A 17,153-nucleotide genomic window follows, 5' to 3' on the forward strand; every position below is an offset into this window, starting at 1 on the left:
CTCAATACCCAAAGCCCTATCTTTAAATCAGTGTTCCTGCCGTCGCAGTTTGCTCTCTCCGTACGACTCCCGAGCGATGAACTTTTGCAGTCAAATTGGCCCGGGGGGCTCGGCTCTCGAGATGGCGTCGGGAGGCGTGAAGATGCCTGTTTGAGCGAGCGCCGCGCGATTTCATTCGGGGGGAAAAAAAAAACAACAAAAAAAAAAAACTGTTAACCATATGGAGACACGTATGGGAGGACATTAACATAAACACGCGCCCACATGTGCACGGAATAAACCCCGCACGGCTGTGAGCGTGCATCGCCCTCCGTTCGCGAAGGGGCCTTCTCAACTTGTTTATATGCAGATTACCCCGTGCCGAAGCAAAGACTAACACGAGCCACGTGCAAAAATACCCGTGCTGGATCTACCCGCGGTAGAGGCATGAACGCAAAACAGCCTTAAGCATCCCACTGCATCTGAAGCCCACTTTCTTGTTCTCCCCCCCCCCCCCCCACACACACACACGCCTGGCCCTCCACAAGCACAGATATCTGTTTAATACAGAGATGACATGCACAAAAGAAGTGCGAACGTTGCCTCTATACGGTGGAAACAATCGCCGGGCTGCTGCTTTTAGCGTGTCGAACGCCGTGCCGGGCTAAAATAGCAGGCTAATCTCCTTGTAAGACTGGCTTATTAGCAGGGCTTCACCGCGTGGGCTGGGGAAAAACCACGCGGCGGCACCGAAGAAAGAAACACACTTGGCACTTCCACCCAACACCACTTTCAGGCTGTGGTGGTGTCACATCGAGGTTTAAAGAGAACATTAAACACTCAACTAAAAGTACTGTTACGATGGTGAAATTGCACTAGAGTAAAAGTACAATGATTAGTGTAAAACTCTAATATAACTTATAACTTATATATATAACTTATTTGAAATTTACTTTGAGTAAAAATAACGAAGTTACTTTTTTTTTTTAACTGTGTGGTTGGCGAGGTGTGTATGTCCTTTGTAAAATAAAGTGCATGAACAAATGAAATTAAAACATGGAATAAACATTTCAATAAATATTTGAATAGTCGAATAAAAATAAAAATAATATAAAATAAGGTGCACTCATAAAAAGTTGATTGATGAATAAAAGAATAAAGCAACGCATGGTCTTTCTTCGCAATGCGTAAAAATGCAACCAAAACCTTTTGTTGCCATTGATTATTATTTTTAGAAATACTATTATGAGCCAGGGGATGTTCATGTTTAATTTGACAATATATATCAATTATCATCAGGAAAATTAGGTAATATATTGATACACACTGATGACTTACTCCTTAATGCCTACTTCTTAATGTGCACGTATCTGATTCTATGACTTCATCTATCTTAGTCCAAGTGGTCTTGAACTTTGGCAGAAGGATTGCAGCAGCTATGAGCTCATGGTCTGCCATCATCCCTCCAAAGTGCTTTTGGACGCCATCCTGAATGGCTCTGATGAGCGGCGGACACATCTTGCAGGAAACTTCGGTTCTTCTGTGTTTTGCTTGTAGCTGCGAGTTCACAGGAAGTAGCCGTCCCGGGCGCGTGTTTGTCTCAGACTTCACCACAGGCAATGGCGACAATTTCAGCTGGGCTCTGTACAGCACAAAGAAAATGTCAATGTGTGTGTTTGCAGGATTCCTTTAATATGAACATTTACAGAGAGAAAAGTTACCTTAGAAACACGTTCTTTATTCATGACACTGATGCAGGGTGGGAAATTAACACCTGCCACCAACCAAAAGCATGTGATTTTGTGCAGAAGCCACTAAAATAGTTCAGTCTCCTGTCATATTTAGCATTTGATTTTAATGTGGCTGGTTAAAAAAAAGAGTGGTAGTATAATTTAGTAATGTACCAGGCAGTTAATTTTATGATAATAATTCAGACATTTGCATTCACACATACAGCTCCTCTGGGTAATGTCTAGATAATTTCAGGTTTAGAGTGCATGTGTGAACGTAGCTTTTTGGAGCGGGGAGACTGCGAATATTAGACTATTCGTTGGAAGCTCCGGGGGGAGGAGGGGGGAGCGAGCTGGGCGGAAGCAGGCCGGGTCGGGCCAGCTCGGCCAGGGCCTGATAAGCGGCCGCCAGCGATTAGGGTGCATTTTGGGCACCTGTCTCCCTCTCCGACAGTACAAGAGATGCGCGCGCTAGCGATTGGGTGCCTGCGATCGGGGCACCAAACGGTGTGGTTTTATTTTATTTTACATCTCCTTACGGAAGGAAACATGTGCGTATGAAACGGAGCCTTGTGTAATGGGAACACTTTCTCCGTGCCTCTCTCCAAATAACCCCCTCTCCATGCGTTATGCGCAGAAAATACTCTTAATGACTCTATGAGTCGTGCCCTGTTCCTCCGTGCCCCATGCCCATACTGTTTTTAGTTGTTCTATTTGGAGGAACACGGCTCGGCTCTACATGTTGATCCCCTATTTTTATTATTATTATTTTTTACTCCAGTTCACTTCTGTGGCATTTCATCTTGACCGCCTGGCATGGAATGAGCAACTGACTTGCTGTTACTTGGCGTAGGAGATCACCAAAAGCAAATTTCCTGGCATGTATATCATTGAGACTTTTTTTCAATATACTCTGTAACGAAGGCTATTTAAATTGTAGCAAAGAAAAATACTTCAAAATAAACATACCTAGTAAAGTGATTTTTTTTTTATACTCGAAAAAGTACACAAAAAATGAGCTTCATTACAGTAACGAGTAATTGTAATTTGTTACTTTCGGTCTCCGGAAGATGGCGGACGACGCTACCAACTTATCAGTAGTTGTGACCTTTTTTTGCGTTGATACTCCATGTATTTGGACGTATCTACATTATAAAGTAAACAGTGGAAAGGAATATTAAGGAAAGCAGAAAGGAGTACTAAGCAGCTATGCTCCGTGCACAAAGATCCGCACGAAGGTCAATGATATCGGGTAGTGGGTTTTATGATCACCAGTCGCATGATAGAGAAGTCATCGACATGGGACACGGCACATTCGCTCGCTGTGAATTCTCCGGAAAATCACCTGCTATGTTCACACATACCGCTCAATCGGACAATATACAGACTTTGTACTAGGGTGCTGGCTGGGTAAGTCTGCGTAATGTCCGGTCCAACTGAAAGCAGCTTAACTTTCTTTACCCTCTCTGTTTGTCTGTCAGGCCAAAAGGGCCAGACTGACTGACATGGAGTCCAACAGCTTGTTTTTTGTTTTGCTGTGGAAAGCGGCCTACACACTTTGTTTCAGTGGGTTTGTTGGGTGGTTGTCGATATACAAACAGTGAGTTTGTGTACAAGAAAAGTGAGCTGGCTGGAGAAACATGGACTTAAACATTGTAATGTATATCTTCTCCCATGTTTTCTCAGAGCGGGCAAACTGGCCTGGTCTGTGCTCGCCAACTTGAAGTTGCGACACTAGTCTCTGATTATTATGGGAAGCGGTTGGGGAGCTCTCCCAATCTGCCTGGGTAATGTGGCGGCATATCTCCGTTATGTAGATGGAACAGCTGCTGTGGGAGCTGAAGCTGGCAATCCAGAGCACACTCACTTGCACACAAACACACTTAAACCCACACACACCCCAACACACACACAAACGGAAGAGTTACGAAGGTTAAATTGGAAAAAGTGTGTTGGTGATGGTGGTGGTGTATCATATAGAACACTCCTACGACAGCACCATGCGCCCTCCTTAAACCTCTGCTCGTGTCTCCTCCTTACAGCTGGTGGCGGTCTACGAGGAACAGGACCCCCACAATGGAGGCGACGGCACCAGCGCCAGCTCCACGGGCACGCAGAGCCCCGAGCCCTTCGCCGGCGAGCTCAACTCGGCCAATGGTGCCTTTCAGCCTTACCAGTCCGTGAGCGAGATCGAAGTCACGCCGTCCGCCCTGCGATCCAGTGAGTTTCCTGCGCCCCCTCAGGACAACATGAACAGTGTTGGGAGCTCAAGAAGCATTCTTAATGGGCATACTGGGAAGTGTATGTTATAACAAGAATAGAACAATTTACACTGTAAAGACCCTTGAGGAATGATTCATCCCAATCTTCTCTTTGGTCATTGTACTGGTATGGTTGCTAGTTTAACTGTAGCACTGATTTTACTAGAGAGATTTTACTTGGGATTAAGTACCGAAAAAGTAAACTCCCTGTCGGCACCTCGATGAGCTGAGGGTTGTCCGTCAGGTCATTTTTATACCTGAAGGTAGTCACATTGGTTTCAATGAAAGTGTCCTCATGGCATTGTAAATTGAAATGACACCATGTGATTGTTGAATTGCACAAGCGCTTTTTGCAAGTGGTTTTTCCTACCGTATTCACAAGGTGCAGTATTCACAGCAAGGGTTTAGCATTCAAGTGTGTGTGTTGAGGCTGTAGCAGAGACTGTCAAGGCTGCGTAACATTGCCCAGTGACCGGCTGTGAAGCAGGTAAGATAAGACAGGTAGAAAGAGAGACGGTGCATCAGGATCTTGAAGGCAACTGACACTACATGCAATCTTGAGAACCGACAAAGTTAGTCAGTAGTGCAAGGAGACAGGCAGCCAGATAGACAGCTGGACAAACTGTGGTCGCTCCAAAAATGCAGATGAGCAATTTACTGGCAGCGTTATTATCATATATAAGACAGCAGAGTGCAGCACCACCAGGGAAACCAACAGTGGCTCAAAGCATCCTAACCTAGAACCATATTGATTGTTTTCTCTCCTTCAACTCCCCAAATCCCCAACTCTCTCTCTCTCTCTCTCTCTCTCTCTCTCTCTCTCTCTCTCTCTCTCTCTCTCTCTCTCTCTCTCTCTCACTCTCTGGAGCTCGTCTTAGATTTTCCACACTGCCGCATGTGCCGAGCAGGTCAAACCGCTAATAATTGGATTGGAGATGAGATGTAAATTACAATAATGAATGTAATTTTCACGTAATTACACGGACGCCGGTTCGCCTCTGCCAGCTCACCATGAAAGCCTAATCTTTTAGAAGTAAGAAAGAATGCACTGAACTTTAAATTGGTGCTTAATTCTACTGGATATTTTAGGCATTCAAATTATGAAGGGTTCGTGGCTGTGGGCATGTTTCTACTCAGGTCCTTCCCTCTGGTTCTGGGCTTTGATTTTGGAACGTAAGGGTTCTGTTGGCACACACATGGGGGTACAGAGGGAACATACAATAGGGCACAGAGGAAATGGTTCCAGCAGTACAAGGTGCTAATATAAGTGGGTGTTTTAGACCGGCTAAAATGACCACGAACATTAATGTGAAGTTGATGCTGTCTCCCCTGGCACTTTGTTTGGCTGTCTACTAAAAACACCCAACACCTAAACAGATAAGAGATATAGCTTTTGGTAGGAGCAGATGGACAGCATGTCATGACAAGGGCTCTGATACTGCGTGTGTGTGGGGATGGGGGTTTTAACTGTTGTAAAAGGTGTACAGCCACACTGACCCTCCCCCAGCGCGACAACAGTCTCCCCTCCTCACTTCGGGAACTTGGGGCCTCTGGCTGCGGTGCTGGCTGGTGAAGGCGTGGTCAGGCTTGGCTGTTGCGGGTGCTGCTTGGAGGGGTGGCCTGGCTTGCTGCATGGTCCTGGCGCTGGCTTCTGGGTGGAGCAGCTAGCCACCAGTGGTAACCCATGGTGGTTGCTGCCGCGGCTGCCCCCCCGGTCCTTTGCCGATCGCCCTGGGTGCTGCTGCCCCCAGTCTGGAGAGGGCTGGTGCTGTGTCCCTCCCCCGTGCCGGGGAGTCCCTGTTCAGGCGCCAGCGTGGCAGTTTCGCCTACCACACCAAGTGGCGTTTTCAGGGACCTCCGGCACAAAGACAAAGCCAATGGGATTTCAGACACACAAGTTTATTGTAGAGAGTGGTCTAGGTTGAATAAGCTCGGGAGCAGATGGACAGCGTGTCATGACAAGGGCTCCTCTCCTCAGTGTGTGTGGGGATGAGGGTTTTACCTGTTGCACGTTAGACCAAACAATGAGCAACAGGTGTACAGCCACACTGATCCTGGGACCCAGTTACCTAGACCGATGAAAGGTGCGGCTGCTCATACCAAACCATCCCCACGCCACATGGATAATTAAAATATTGATATACGTTAATATTTATTTATTTGTATAAATAATATTTTAAAACCGTTAAAATAGCACGTACGCTACGCCAACACGTCCGCAGGACTTCTACAGTGATATCGTAATATCGCGGTTCACATGTGCATATTGAACTGTAGAGGGCGCATCGAACAGTTCAATAATATACCGTGTACCATTGCATCCTGGCAATGAACGCCTTCATTTCCACTGTATTTTTGATAGCAAGAGCAGTTTTTAAGGCGTCCACATAAAAATTTGGCGACTGAATGATGATTTCTTGAAGACACAAACAGGAGCGATAGTGGATTCTATTCAAGTGCTTTTGACAGGGGGATGAAAATTACTCTGACCTTGGCCAGGAGAAGAGCTCTAGAAAAAGACTGATGGCAAATTGTGATTGTGGGGCATTCCTGTGATTAGGACCCCTCTCCCAATCATCTATTCCATCCTTTCATGCACAGCCGTTTGGACACTCGTAGGTAAGGCGGACAACAGCGTGTTCCAATCTGATTGGTCCGGGACTCTGGTCTGGGCCCTTAGTGGTCCCAAAGGAAGGAACAGAACAGCAGGGTCCCCCACCCCACACGGAGGATCTGTGCGGTGGACAGGGACGCACAGTGGTCATGAGCGATATTGCCTGCGGGGAGTGAGTGCAGACACCTGTGGGGGGCGTAATCAATTGGGTTTAGTTGTCCGCTGCTCCAGAGACACCACACTGTGACAGCCAAGGCCAGATAGAAGTCATTCTCAAGACATAAAGCATCCAATGCACGAGCATCACCATAATGTTCAATGTTCAATTGTGTTTATCGTCCTATACTCTCTCTTATCTCTCCTTCTCACCTCTCCTGCACTCGCTGGTTTAGGAGTAAGCCCAATAATTGGACAATATAGATAAAATAACAAGTTCTCAGTTTTGAATTGCAGGCAGCAGTCACCCATAGCAGCCCTGTTGCTCTTTCTGTTGGGCTGGGTCCAATGTCCCTGTCTCCATTCATTTCTCCTGCCCTCCCAGTCGCTCGCCTCTGCTGTCACTTATCCCCCCTCTTGTCTGTCGGTTCAAAGTCGTCTTTTTTCAGCCTCACACTTCATCAGTATGGGAGCGCAATCTGGTGCAATGCAATGCGGTGCAGTGATAACAGTGAATTGATAACAGTGGCGGTGTGTGTCTGCCTGACTGGGGCATGATGATTGGTCCTGATGGTAAATCCATCAAACGTACAGACAGTCCTCATACAGATGGTTTCTCTCTCCCGGTCGATTTGTCCCTCAATCTCCACCTCGCTCAGTGACGTCGCTCGCACTCCTGCGATTCTAATACGATAACACCTCCGTTGATAGCAATTTGAACCTTACCTCACCATGGGGCAGAAGCAGGGACTTTGGAGTTCGTTGTTCTTGTTATTATTCTTGACGATACAGGCTATTGGCTCCTTAACGCAGTAAAATAGAAGAGTGTTATTTTAAACCTTGCACCTCTGGTTTGGAGGGTAGAGGAAAACTTGGAAATGGCTCTAGGCCGTTTCTGGGTCAGATACTGGGCTGGGTAGGCTGTGTAAGTTGTATGAGGAACATGCCTTTGAGGGAGCTCAGTGCACAACCAATGTTAAATGGGTTAGCTTATGTTTTGCTCAACACTTATTTCGAAATCTGGGTGACAGCACGGCACACATGCTGAGTGAATGTCATCTTGATAAATAAAGTACTTTTTGACGTTGGAAAAACATATGGGTCCGGCGAGTCTTGGATTCAGCACACAAGGATCGCTACCTGAGACATTACGGTTGTTTTCTACATGCGATTGGTCACAGCCCCTCTGGGTGCTAAATCTCTTCAGACTTTTTGAGGCAAAAAACTCCTGAAATACCTCTGCAAAAAAGCTGCTGGCCTAGCGGCATGTGTATGTGTGCATACTTAAGGCGGGTACACGATCGTAGCGAGAGCTGCTATCTCCACTGTATCTCTGCCTCAGCAGAAGCACTCATCATCGTCATCATTAGCCGACAGAAAGCACTTAAAACCCACAGATCCCCTGTGAGACCGAGCGCTGCGTCGGCTTCCTTGAGTCTGAGGAGCTTCTATTAGTTATGTCAACTCTTCATACAAACATACTGCGCCTTGTATTAGAAGGGCGAGGGAAAAGCCTGGCATGGATGAGAGGATGAGGAGACAGAAAGTGAGAGAGAGAGAGAGAGAGAGAGAGAGAGAGAATCCAAAATAAAGGGCGCCCCATTAAAGAGAGGGACAGAGAGAGGACTAGAGAGAGGGAAGGAAAGACATAAGCACACTGATTTCTTTCTGCTGCCGAGGGATTTTGGTGTGTTAATGGATCATTACGTGCCCTATAGTAGTCATCAACATTTTAAAAGACAGTAATACGCTAAGCATATTTCTGCTAATTGATGCAAGGGTTCATGGCTTACAAATACGCCAAGATCTGCTCGTACTAGTACCGCTATACCTACTCTGACTTCCACTACCACACCACTACCTCTACTCTGACCTCTACTACTAGTGCTGCTACTACCACAGGGGGCCGAGTAGTGATCTAGCCACAGTGGTCAATGAAAGTAGTTGCGCCATTGTGTGTATGTTTTTCCTGTAGACATGCGTACGTTTGTGGTTGCATTCAGCGTACTCATCAACCTCCAGACCTCAGTAATAGGGAGATCCAAACCCAGATCTTTGAAATAGGATCAAAGAAACAGGCTTTGGCTGGATAGATAAAGTTAAGTGAATCTGACTCTAATGAGTGTTTTTTTTTTTTTTCTTTTCGATTGATCCATTGGTTTAGGTGAGGTTATGGTAAGAAAACAAAAATACGTTTGTCATGAAGAATTTGTCACCTGGAGAACACCAATTGAGGGCAATTAAAATTGGGACTCCCGAGGGAGAACCGGGAGGTCTGGCATGTGTGGAATTAACTTGTGCATATTTCTGTTTTTGTACGTGTGTGTGTGTGTGTGTGTGTGTGTGTGTGTGTGTGTGTGTGTGTGTGTGTGTGTGTGTGTGTGTGTGTGTGTGTGTGTGTGTGTGTGTGTGTGTGTGTGTGTGTGTGTGTGTGTGTGTGTATGTGAATGTGTATGTGTTCTGTAAATAGATGTCAAGGGTTTTTCCCATGCGGGTACAGAATTTATTTCCTCCACTTCCCAGTCACAACTTCTGTTTGTGTGTGTGTGTGTGTGTGTGTGTGTGTGTGTGTGTGTGTGTGTGTGTGTGTGTGCGCGCGCGCATGCGGTGTGATCGCTGGTTTGATTCATCACTTTAGAGCTCTTGGAAGGCGCTCGAAAGTTTTAGTCAGACAAAGCAGTAAAAGTAGGGAACTTCACATCCAATCCATGCGCAGACATCAGTTAAACGGAAGTGAAGGTTCACAGTGACGCAGGAGGACGACACACAACACACTCCCAAACACAGGCGCACACACACACACACACACACACACACACACACACACACACACACACACACACACACACACACACACACACACACACACACACACACACAGTCATTCAGCCATGCCATGACCCTGTGACAGGGAGCCTGGGAAGGGAGGCCGAGTGCTGCTGTCACTGTGGTCCGGCTCGGCCGGTGTCACCTCCGTTCCAAGAGATTTAAAGCACTTAAACAGCACTCCGTTTGTCCGACTCTCGTTATCTGATATACGGCCCCCGCCCTCCACCCCCGACCTCCTCATGGGCCTCCTAATGCACTCTTTGTATAGCCCCGTGTAAACACAGAGATAAATATATCAAGTCGAAGATAAATGATTTTAAGATGACAGGGGACAAGGATTGGTGTGTGTCGGGGGTCCCTGAAAAAACACGGGTCCCCGTTCCTAGTGTGCGGAGATGTTGTGGTTTGCGCTTTGCGGTTCGCGATAAGTCCCGCAAACCAAGAGGAAAAACAAACAAGCCAAAGGATTTATTTTTGGCAGCCAGTCACTCCCATTAGAAGAAAAGATTCATCATGCTGATGGAACTACTTTTTGATCATTTGTTTTAACACTTACACAAGTACCAATAAGACCGGTGAAGAGCTGTGGAGTACATGTCCCTGTGATAAAGTGCTATCCTATATCCTTATAAACACAAAGATACACCAGTCCATAACAACGCATGCATTCAAAGACGGTTACAAATGTTGAGTTTGGGTCCTTGCTAAAATCCCCGCGTAAATCTGCTTTTTCGGGAGAATCGTTAAACCGACTTTTCCTGGGCGAGATGTTTCCCTTGTTGTTGTATTCGGCTCGTTCATTAGGGCTCTAACGACCGGTGATTGTGTTCGTCCAGCGCTCCTCTGTGTTCCTACATAGCTTTGCTCTAATGGAGCTGCTAGGAAATCAGCCTGGTCCCTCTCTCTCTCTCTCTCTCTCTCTCTCTCTCTCTGGCTCTCCATCTGTCTTTCTCTCCGTTACAGTAAGAAACGCCGCAATTGCTTTTTTGGGACTATTTCACCCCCATTCGACGCTAACAGGGGAGGCTAAGGCAACAACTTTTCCGAATTTATAAGCTTTTGCCCGTTGCCCCTCGGTCTCGGCCTCTCCGTCTGAATCTGTTCTCTTGCTGTACTTCTCTCTCTGCTTCCTTTCAACTCTCCTTTCTTCTCTCTTTCTGTCTTACTCTGTATATATATCCACATCCGCGTCCCCCTCGTTTGCCAATGACGCGCCGACCTTCCCCGTCAGTTAATCCTGGTTTTGGAGGTAAGTCAGGCCGCCGCTCGCCCGGGGGGGCAGCGCCTTCTTGCCTCGGAGGGCTAAGTCCACAAAGGCTGACGGGCGTTTAACATATCTTTGTCCGCAGGCTCTTAGAATCCCACCGGACCCTCTCTGACACCCCGCCCCACCCCCTCATCACTCTCCCTCGCCCACTGTGACTTTGTCCGGCAAGAACCTCATTAGCGCCTTTGTAGGAGGTTCCGATCTGTTTCCTCCTCGGCCGCGGCGAGGCGAGGCGGCCTGCCAAGGCGGACTAAACCGCCTGTCGGGGAAGCGCTTGAAAAAGACAAAAAAAACGCAACAAAAAAAAAAAAAGGGTCTTGGATCCGGAACAGAGACGATGAGGCGGGAACGCGCATGCATGTGGATATAATCGCGCGCGCACGTCGACGGCGCGACGCGGCGGCGGGGTGATGGATGCGAAGAAAAGTCGACGTCAAAACAACGACAACAAGCGTTTGGCCCCCGGCCCGTGCAACAGCCCCCCGGCTCGTCTCAGCGGCCCGCGCATGTTTCTCATCAGCTTCGTCGGAGACAAATCAGTGCGGAAGCCGTCATCTCTAACGTGCTCATCTCCTCCGTGTTGGTCGCCGTCCAGCGCCGCCACTTTTGCAGCAGTCACTGCTTTAACCGAGTGAACAAAACAACGAGAGCGATTTAAACACCTCGGCGCGGTCCCGCAGCCCCGGCGTCTCGGGTGCCCCGAGCCACATGACAGCCGGAAAGACTCAGATATTTGACAACGCCAGCGTTCAGCGTTTCAGGCGTCAGGCATTTCAGCCTGCTCTGTTAAACGTTTTCTAAATGCTCAGAAAATGCCTGGTTGGGTCCGTCACGGGCAGATGTGCTCGGATGGGAAGGGAGCGTTCCCGCCTCTATCGAGCCTTCTGAGAAGGCATTTGGACATAAATTATTAATACGGCGTTACCGAATGCTTTTAATTCCTCATACGGGAAGCAGGGCTGAAGGCGAGGGAGGAAAACATCACGCTGGTCTTCCACAGCTTAGAAACCTCCAGACGGTAATGGGCTGATGTGAACTCTATCTCACTCGCATTTCGGTTTCCTTGATCTCATCTTTTTAATTTTTTTTGGCCCTTCCATCCTTTGAAAAAGGGCATTATTAGTGTGCGTGTAGGACAGATGTTGAATATAACCTTGTTGCCATTATTACACATAGTTTGAACACGTGCTCTCCCAGACGTAGCTCTCTGTCCTCAATCCCTCTTATCTCTTAGGTTTTGTGTTTTTTATTTATTTTTTTGCTATGAAGCGCTTTAAAAGAAAACACAAAATAAAACCCCAAACATGTGCTTCGTGACTGATGGAAGGGATGTTTCTACCCAAAACATGAGTGACTGCACATCACAACACCACATGCTTCCCAAATCATTCCATTATACACAAGCCTCATAAAGCAGTTATCCAGACAGGGCCTTTCTATTCCTGTTTCCACTGTTCCACACTCTGCTCCTCTGCTCTGCATTACTGGGATCCGGTCATGATTGTCCCGTGGCAGAAAAAAAAAAAAATCCGAAAAATAATAACCATCTGACTCTTCACACACATAGGGGAGTTTCTTGGAGATTAGAGCCGGCTACTTGCTGACCGGCCGCCCCCGTCACGCACATCCCGGTCCATCCGAACGGCCCGTCTGAAGCCATTTTCTTGTGTGGCGGCGTGTCGTTCTTCCTGCAGCACTCCCTTCGTCTCGCCCGCAAAAACAACACTTTTCCACCGCGCCGGATCAATCCGGTGTCCCCAGGGACGCCGGGGTCTTGGCGACGTTTCGGCTATTTTTTTATTTTTTTTCCCCTCCCCTCGAAAACAATCCGGAGGAAATTGGACGGTGGTTTGAGTGCGGGAGATTGAAAAGACGAGATCGAGTCTGAAGATCACAATATGGATGGATTATGTTTGCATGAGAATGCGTTGGCTGAGATGCCTTACCTCACCGCCGGTGAGTTAAGGCATCTTAACGGTCTTAATGGTAAGAGCAAAAGCTGAAATTCTCGGGCTTATCTGTCCTCTATTTTCACTCACAAATCAGCGGCCGCAGCATTTCTGTTACCAGCACGGACCAATAACAACAACCAACCAACCAACATCATGAGCGGCCGAACTACTGTCAAACCAGAGGGTGGATTTAGATTTATGGAACACCCCAACGCCCCCAGACTGGCGCTTATAGAGGGAACCATGGTACCGGACCTCTGATTTCTGGGCCAGTCGAGTTGATTAGCAACTCCCCTGTTGGGAGGGATGGATGTCCTGCGCGGGGGTCTCAGATTGGATGGAGTCAGATGTGGGGACATGGCAGGTGTGGTCATGCCCCGCCCCCCATCCTATTGCAGTTTTGCATGTATCAGCTTGATAGATTGATAGTTAGATAGATACATCTATCTATCTGTACGTGCAAAACACGTAGAAGCTGCACACGTCGAGAAATGCTTGAATCCCACCCGTGACTTCATAACCCATCCACACTGTCACACACACAGACACAGATACACACACACACACACACAGACACAGACACAGACACACACACACACACACACACACACACACACAAACAGAGTAGCTCCTCGCTCCCGGGGGACCCCGTGTGAGCCGAGACTCGACCTAGATGAGTCAGGTTTGATTTGGGGAGGGACGTTCTGCGCCCCCCTTTTTCTCCGAGATCTCCATTGTTTGGAGAAACAGTCTGGGGAGCGACAAACTACAGGCACTCACAGCGCCTTCTTTTCTTAGCCCGTGTCTGCTTGTTATTGTTGATACCGTTGTTGTTGTTGTTGACACGCCGGTGTCTGATTCCGTCTGCTACCAGAGGCTTTCCCCTCAAAGGGCCTCGGGGGAAGAAAGGTCTGACACACTCTCCTCTTTCTAGTAAACAGTCTGACTTCTTTCATTGTCAAAAAGCAAAACAGCCAGCCGGCTCTCTATCTCGCTGTCTGTGTCACTATCCCCCCTATATTACTTTCTCCCTCTTCGTCCATGTGTCTGTCTTCCTTCAAAGTGCAAACGGCTGACTTAGAAAATCCTGTGGCGATACAGGCCTGTGGGCTGCTGCCAAGTGTCTGTCCGGATCCTAATCGATGAAACGTTTCTTGCTGTCTTTCTACCATAGTATTTTGGTCAAATGACAGTGTATTGTAAATTTACAGTGTACTCAACTGCCAAGGTGGGATACTCACAGTATCCCACCTATTGCCGGCTGATACTGAGGAATATTGCTATATCTATCGCATTCACCACACGGGGTCATGAATTCAAACTCTTATGATAAGGAAGGCCACTTTGGTTCAGTACGTTAAACCATCGGTCGTCGTACAAAATGTCAACATTTTTGCCTGATTTGCTCCCTTTTACTCTCTTTACTCCCTTTGCATATCTGATAACACTGATTAGATCGGTTCGCGGTAGTTTGCCGCAGCGTATTTGGTATGATCGGTTGTGGCGACGCTCACACGCTCTAAGCGCCAGATGACGTTCTCAAGCATCATCGGGCTCCAATTCTTGTATGAAGCTGCGAAACATCCCATGCTCCCCCCGTATGAGCCTCGAGTAACTTCGGCTTCTTGCCCAGGGCAGGGCTCTAATTGTTAATAGCTGAACGTGACAATGCCAGGAACTTAGATGCCTTGGGTGGGGCTGGGCTATATTATTTCATAATTGGGCAATTGACAGTCATCGACACACACGCTAAGGAAAGCCATCATTGCCAGTTGTTAACATTTTTATAAAATGTATGAAAATAATCGACCTTTCCGATAAATATTCAAAGATATTACTATGCTCCTCGTACTACTACTACTACTGCTCCTAATAATAATACTAACACCAATAATAATAATAATAATAATAATAATTCTTCTTATTATTAGACTAATAATAATAATGATAATAATAATAATACATCCAAACAGGTTTTTAGCACCACTGGAAACGTAGTCCCACACCCCAGCTGGTGTATCAAACTGGAGAAGGTGAACCAGCCCCCAAGACCGGGCGATAACGCCGTTCAATTCGATTATTTGGTGACGACTGATGGGCAGCATTCACTTCATGATGGGCACAGACCTAGCCTTGTGAACACATTATTCTCAGCTGCGGCGATGAAAGAACACGCTAGACTACGCCCAGAGCGTGTGGATATGCTAGTATTTCTTTGCCAAGCCGCCTCGAACCTCCCCAGTCGCACAAATTAAAGTTGGCATTTTTATGATTCCAACATACCGACGCTCGTTCTGAACTCTTTTCTCTGTGACGCAAATGCACAAACTTTCTAAATGTTGGTGCATTTTTTTTTCTCTTTTTCGGTTCGTTGCCGAATGAACCTAAAATAAAGTTGCTCCAGTCAGGTGTGAGAAGAGGCGGCTGTGTGACGGCCTCTGCGATGCCGAGCTGAGCCGGACTTTGTTCCGCCGTCCAGAATGACGCCCCGGCAACCCCCAGAGGAGGGATTTGGAGAGGTGGAATAGGAAATAGAAGAGCGGGAGAAGACGATAAAAGGGGTCAGAGAAGGAGAGAATGTGAGCCGCCCTGTCTCACCCCGTCTCTTTTCCATGTACCTGTCAAGACCGGTCAATGCCCGCCTGCCCCGGTCTCACACACACATCCAGGCACGCTCACAAATATAACCATGCTCGTGGTCAAAACTCACATAGAAACGCAAACACTCGTACACACACAAACACACATTTGCAAATTCAGCACCAATGTCCACTCTGACACTTTAACTGGACGGGAGCAGTTTTGTTTTTTTTTTTTGGTATTTTTTTTCTTCCAATAACATGCCATTCTGCCTATTCAGCGCTCTGATAACGCCCCTCATTCTATTTCAAGGTCAACAGTCGATGTTTATTCAAAGTTTGTCTCCACGGCCCCTTTCTCCTTTGCCGTCACATCATGCCAAAACGCTCGGCAGAAGTCTGATCCGGAGTAGCAGCGCTTCACCGCCGCCGTCCTATTTAAAGCTCCTACATATTTCAAACCCCCGTCCCGTTTCGGCCCCTGTTCCCACCGCCCCGGATGGTCCCTCGACCTCGGGAAGACGCGGGGGCCTTTCGCACCCAGGCGGCAGATGTGAGTTTCAGGTCAGTGCCAAGTGTTCTGTGAGAAAGGCCGTCGGCTGTCCACGAGGGACATCAATATGGATTCAGCTACCAAGCCGGAGAGAGGGTTTTTCTGTCCGAAAGGCTTCCGCGCAAATAACCAATTCAGCCTCCGTAACGGCGCGGCCCCTAAAGTATTTCAAAGTTGCCTACTTTTCTCAGAGAGAGAAACGGCGCCGGGGACGTTTTGTGAGGACATGGCCGCCACCGCATTCATATTTAAGTGAATCAGTGAACGGTCGGGCTCTGAGTGCGTACGTAAGGGGCTTCAGGGCTGTGGAGAAAATGGCCGACCTGTGTCTCACCGCTGCCTGTCGGCCATTGTCCGTCTCTGGCTCTCAGGAGCTCAGTCCACACACACACACACACAGGCGCACACACACAGACACACACACACACACACACACACACACACACACACACACACACACACACACACACACACACACACACACACACACTGTCCAGTCCCCTTCCCACCCTTCATCAGTATGCGAAGGCAGAGGCTCCATTACCCTTGTGTTGGCAGTGAGTCTCATCCTGCCCTGTCCCAGGTACAGTAAAGGACGCTCCACTCTCTCCGACCCTCTGCCATTTCATTACGGTGATTGGACACCTGTGGGGCTGATACATTAGAGATGCCCCCACCTCCCCTCCATTCAACACTTCCTCCCCGCTGAAGTTGGAGTGGTTTTTCCCGTCGTACTTGCAGATCCGGGTTCAGGGCGGTGGGGAAGGTGAGGTCGATGCAGAATGTCAAGTTTGCGCCATTTATACGTGACTTAATGGAAAAAAAAAACCCGAAACATAATGACAAAACGATCAGATGAAGATGCACTGGTGTGAAGTGGTAAAATCTCGCACTTCATAGTGTCGGCATATTCCGTTTTTCGACCTTTTTTTTTTTTTTGCTTTACTTGACTTCACGGCGAAAGATCTTTATTCAATTTTCCCCCCGTAATTTCATCAAAGCCGACATATGTCTCCTTAAAGAAAGGAAGGCAGGGGGAGGGGTGACCTCTCTCCAAGGTGCATCGTGGTGCATGTAGTCCTCGGCCCCGGCCCCAATACATCAGCAGTAGGGGGTGTGAGTTGGTCTGCGGCGTGGGGATTAGGGCTCTCTTTCTTTTCATTACAGGGCTCTCTGACGCTTCTCCCTGTGCAGCGGTTTCGGAATCGATCGGCCTCTCGGGAGTGAAGTGGT

General features: G+C 47.8%; 1 protein-coding gene across 1 annotated transcript in view; it reads left to right on the plus strand.

Moving 5' to 3' along the window:
• Window positions 1-17,153, plus strand: part of pard3aa (par-3 family cell polarity regulator alpha, a) — a 350,702-nt gene that overhangs the window by 99,934 nt on the left and 233,615 nt on the right. Inside the window, exon 3 of the mRNA XM_080020374.1 lies at window positions 3,752-3,929. Within this exon, the coding sequence (XP_079876500.1) occupies window positions 3,752-3,929 (178 nt within the window). The remainder of the gene's footprint in view (window positions 1-3,751; window positions 3,930-17,153) is intronic.

This window comes from Zeus faber, assembly GCF_960531495.2.
Source record: "Zeus faber genome assembly, chromosome: 19".
NCBI lineage: Eukaryota > Metazoa > Chordata > Actinopteri > Zeiformes > Zeidae > Zeus > Zeus faber.